Source organism: Wolffia australiana, chromosome 16 (genome assembly GCF_029677425.1).
Source record: "Wolffia australiana isolate 7733 chromosome 16, ASM2967742v1".
In the NCBI taxonomy this organism is placed as follows: domain Eukaryota; kingdom Viridiplantae; phylum Streptophyta; class Magnoliopsida; order Alismatales; family Araceae; genus Wolffia; species Wolffia australiana.
The window spans coordinates 13,442,501-13,444,903 of record NC_135850.1 but is presented as its reverse complement, the minus strand read 5'-3'; the positions used below and the strand labels follow the sequence as shown (position 1 = coordinate 13,444,903).

Genomic DNA, 2,403 nt, shown 5'->3' with positions numbered 1-2,403 from the left:
TTTTGTCATGTCTTTCGTCCCATCATACAACTTCAAACTTCATAAAACCCATCACAACAAGTCACATCATCCCGTCACTCCATGTGACATCACCCATCGGATCATATCATTGAAGGAGGCTAAGACTCTGATTTCGAGTCCTGAGGAGGTTATGAATGAACTTGCTAACGTGGATATAAAGGAATCAACATTCAATCAAGAATGGTGAGATATTTAGGAATTAGCATAGAAGAGAATATGGGATAGATCAATTTTCTTTCAATCATAAACTCTAGCAAACTTCTACCAATTTCAAATTCTTCCTCGTCACATAAGCCGAAATTAAAAAAAATTGAAAACTTAATCAAAATCTTTAATTTAGGGCTGTGGGCTGTGGTTTTACGGGTGACCTCTTAATGTTGATAGGCCAAAGCTTAAACCCTTTCCCCCTCCAAAGAGAATTTCTCATGGGGGCAGGAAAAGTGTATATAATTGGCTAAGGGAGACTGGGTTGTCTTCTTTGACGGGTGGATGTTGATCGGGCGTTCTGGGTCCTTCGTCGTCCAACCCCTCCTCAACTTCGGCGTTTCCACAGGTTCAATCTCGTTCTCCACTCGCTCAGAAATCCTTAGTCTCTGCTCTACCGGCTGCCCAACGCAGGCCCTCCGCCGCCTTCGATCCGCCAGCCCAAACGATGAAGTGGCCTTTCCCCTCTGCTACGCCGCCCTCCTCCAATCCCTCACCAAGCGCTCCTCCTTCCCCCCCGGACTCCAGCTCCACGCCCACATCCTTAAATCCGGCCTCGACGCGGACCGCTTCGTGGGCAACAGCCTCCTCTCCCTCTACTTCAAGCTGTGCCCCGACCTCGCTTCCACTCGCCGCGTGTTCGACGAAATGCCCCACAGAGACGTGGTCGCCTGGACCTCCATGGTTTCCGGCTATGTCCGCGCCGGCGAGCCTCTCCAGGCCGTGGCCCTCACCAAGGAGATGTGGGTCGTCGGCGTCGGCCCAAACGCCTTCACCCTCTCTGCCGCCGTGAAGTCCTGCGCCGCCATCCACGGCCGCGGCGGCCTTCTCCTCGGCCGGAGCTTCCACAGCGTAATCCTCTCTCTCGGGCACGAGTCCAACCCCGTCATCTCCTCCTCCCTCATCGACATGTACGGCGGCCATGGCTCCACGTTCGAAGCTCGGCGCGTGTTCGAGGAATTGCCTACTCCAGACGCCATCTGCTGGACCGCCGCCATCTCCGCGCTCGCCCGGAACGAGGAATTCTCCGAGGCTCTCGCCGTCTTCGTCACGGGCCGCCGTCGCCACCGCCTTCCGGTCGACGGGTTCACCTGCGGGAGCTTGCTCGCCGCGCTGGGAAATCTGGGCCGGCTGCGGCAGGGGAAGCAGGCGCACTCAATTGCCGTCGCTTCCGGGCTCGCCGACAACGTCGTGGTGGGCAGCAGCCTGGTCGACATGTACGCCAAGTGCGGCACCATGGCGGAGTCGAGGCGGGTCTTCGACAGAATCCCGGCCAAGAACGCCGTCTCCTGGTGCGCCCTCCTCGGCGGGTACTGCCATGCCGGCGACTACGAGGCCGCCGTTAACGTCTTCCGCGCCATGGACAAGGACGACGATAACTTCAGCCTGAGCACGGTCCTGCGTGCCTGCGCTGGTCTCGCGGACGCCAGGCGCGGCAAGGAGCTCCACGGCTGGTTCGTCCGGACTGGCCGCCGCGGCGACGTGGTCGTCGGCTCCGCCCTCGTCGACCTCTACTGCAAGTGCGGCATCGTGGATTACGCTCGCCGGGTGTTTAATGAAATGCCTGAGAGGAATTCCATCACTTGGAATGCCATGATCTGCGGGTTTGCCCAGAATGGCCGTAGCTGCGAGGCGGTGGACCTGTTCGAGGAGATGGCGGCGGCGTCGGCGAGGCCGGACTACATCACCTTCGTCGGCGTGCTCTTCGCCTGCAGCCACGGCGGGATGGTGGAGGAAGGGCAGCGGCAATTCCGGCGGATGACGGCGGAATTCTCTGTCGTGCCCGGCGTGGAGCACTACAGCTGCATGGTGGATCTTCTGGGGCGGGCCGGGTTGCTGGAAGAGGCGGAGGCGATGGTCGATGACTCCGCCTTCGCGGCGGAGCCGTCGCTGTGGGCAGCGCTTCTCGGCGCCTGCGCCGCGTACTCGGATGCGGCGGCGGCGGAGCGGGCGGCGGCGAGGATGAGGCAGCTGGACCCGCGCAGCCACCTGAGTTATGTTCTCCTCTCCAACGCCTACAAGGCCGCCCACCGCTGGGATGACGCGTCTGAGCTCTTCAAGACGATGAAGCTGAAAGGAATAAGAAAGACGGAGGGCAGGAGCTGGATCTAGCGTTTGTTTGCCGGCTGCTGAAACGATTACGAGTCGTGTTCGTCCTTGTAATTGTCTTGTTCTTGA

General features: G+C 59.3%; 1 protein-coding gene across 1 annotated transcript in view; it reads left to right on the top strand.

Annotated features, from left to right (window-relative positions):
• The first annotated feature begins 435 nt into the window (after positions 1-435).
• Positions 436-2,403, top strand: part of LOC144713474 (pentatricopeptide repeat-containing protein At1g03540-like) — a 2,012-nt gene continuing 44 nt past the window's right edge. The window contains exon 1 of the mRNA XM_078588064.1: positions 436-2,403. This exon is cut by the window's right edge and continues 44 nt beyond it. Coding sequence (XP_078444190.1) covers positions 511-2,337 — 1,827 coding nt within the window. The 5' untranslated portion in view covers positions 436-510 and the 3' untranslated portion in view covers positions 2,338-2,403.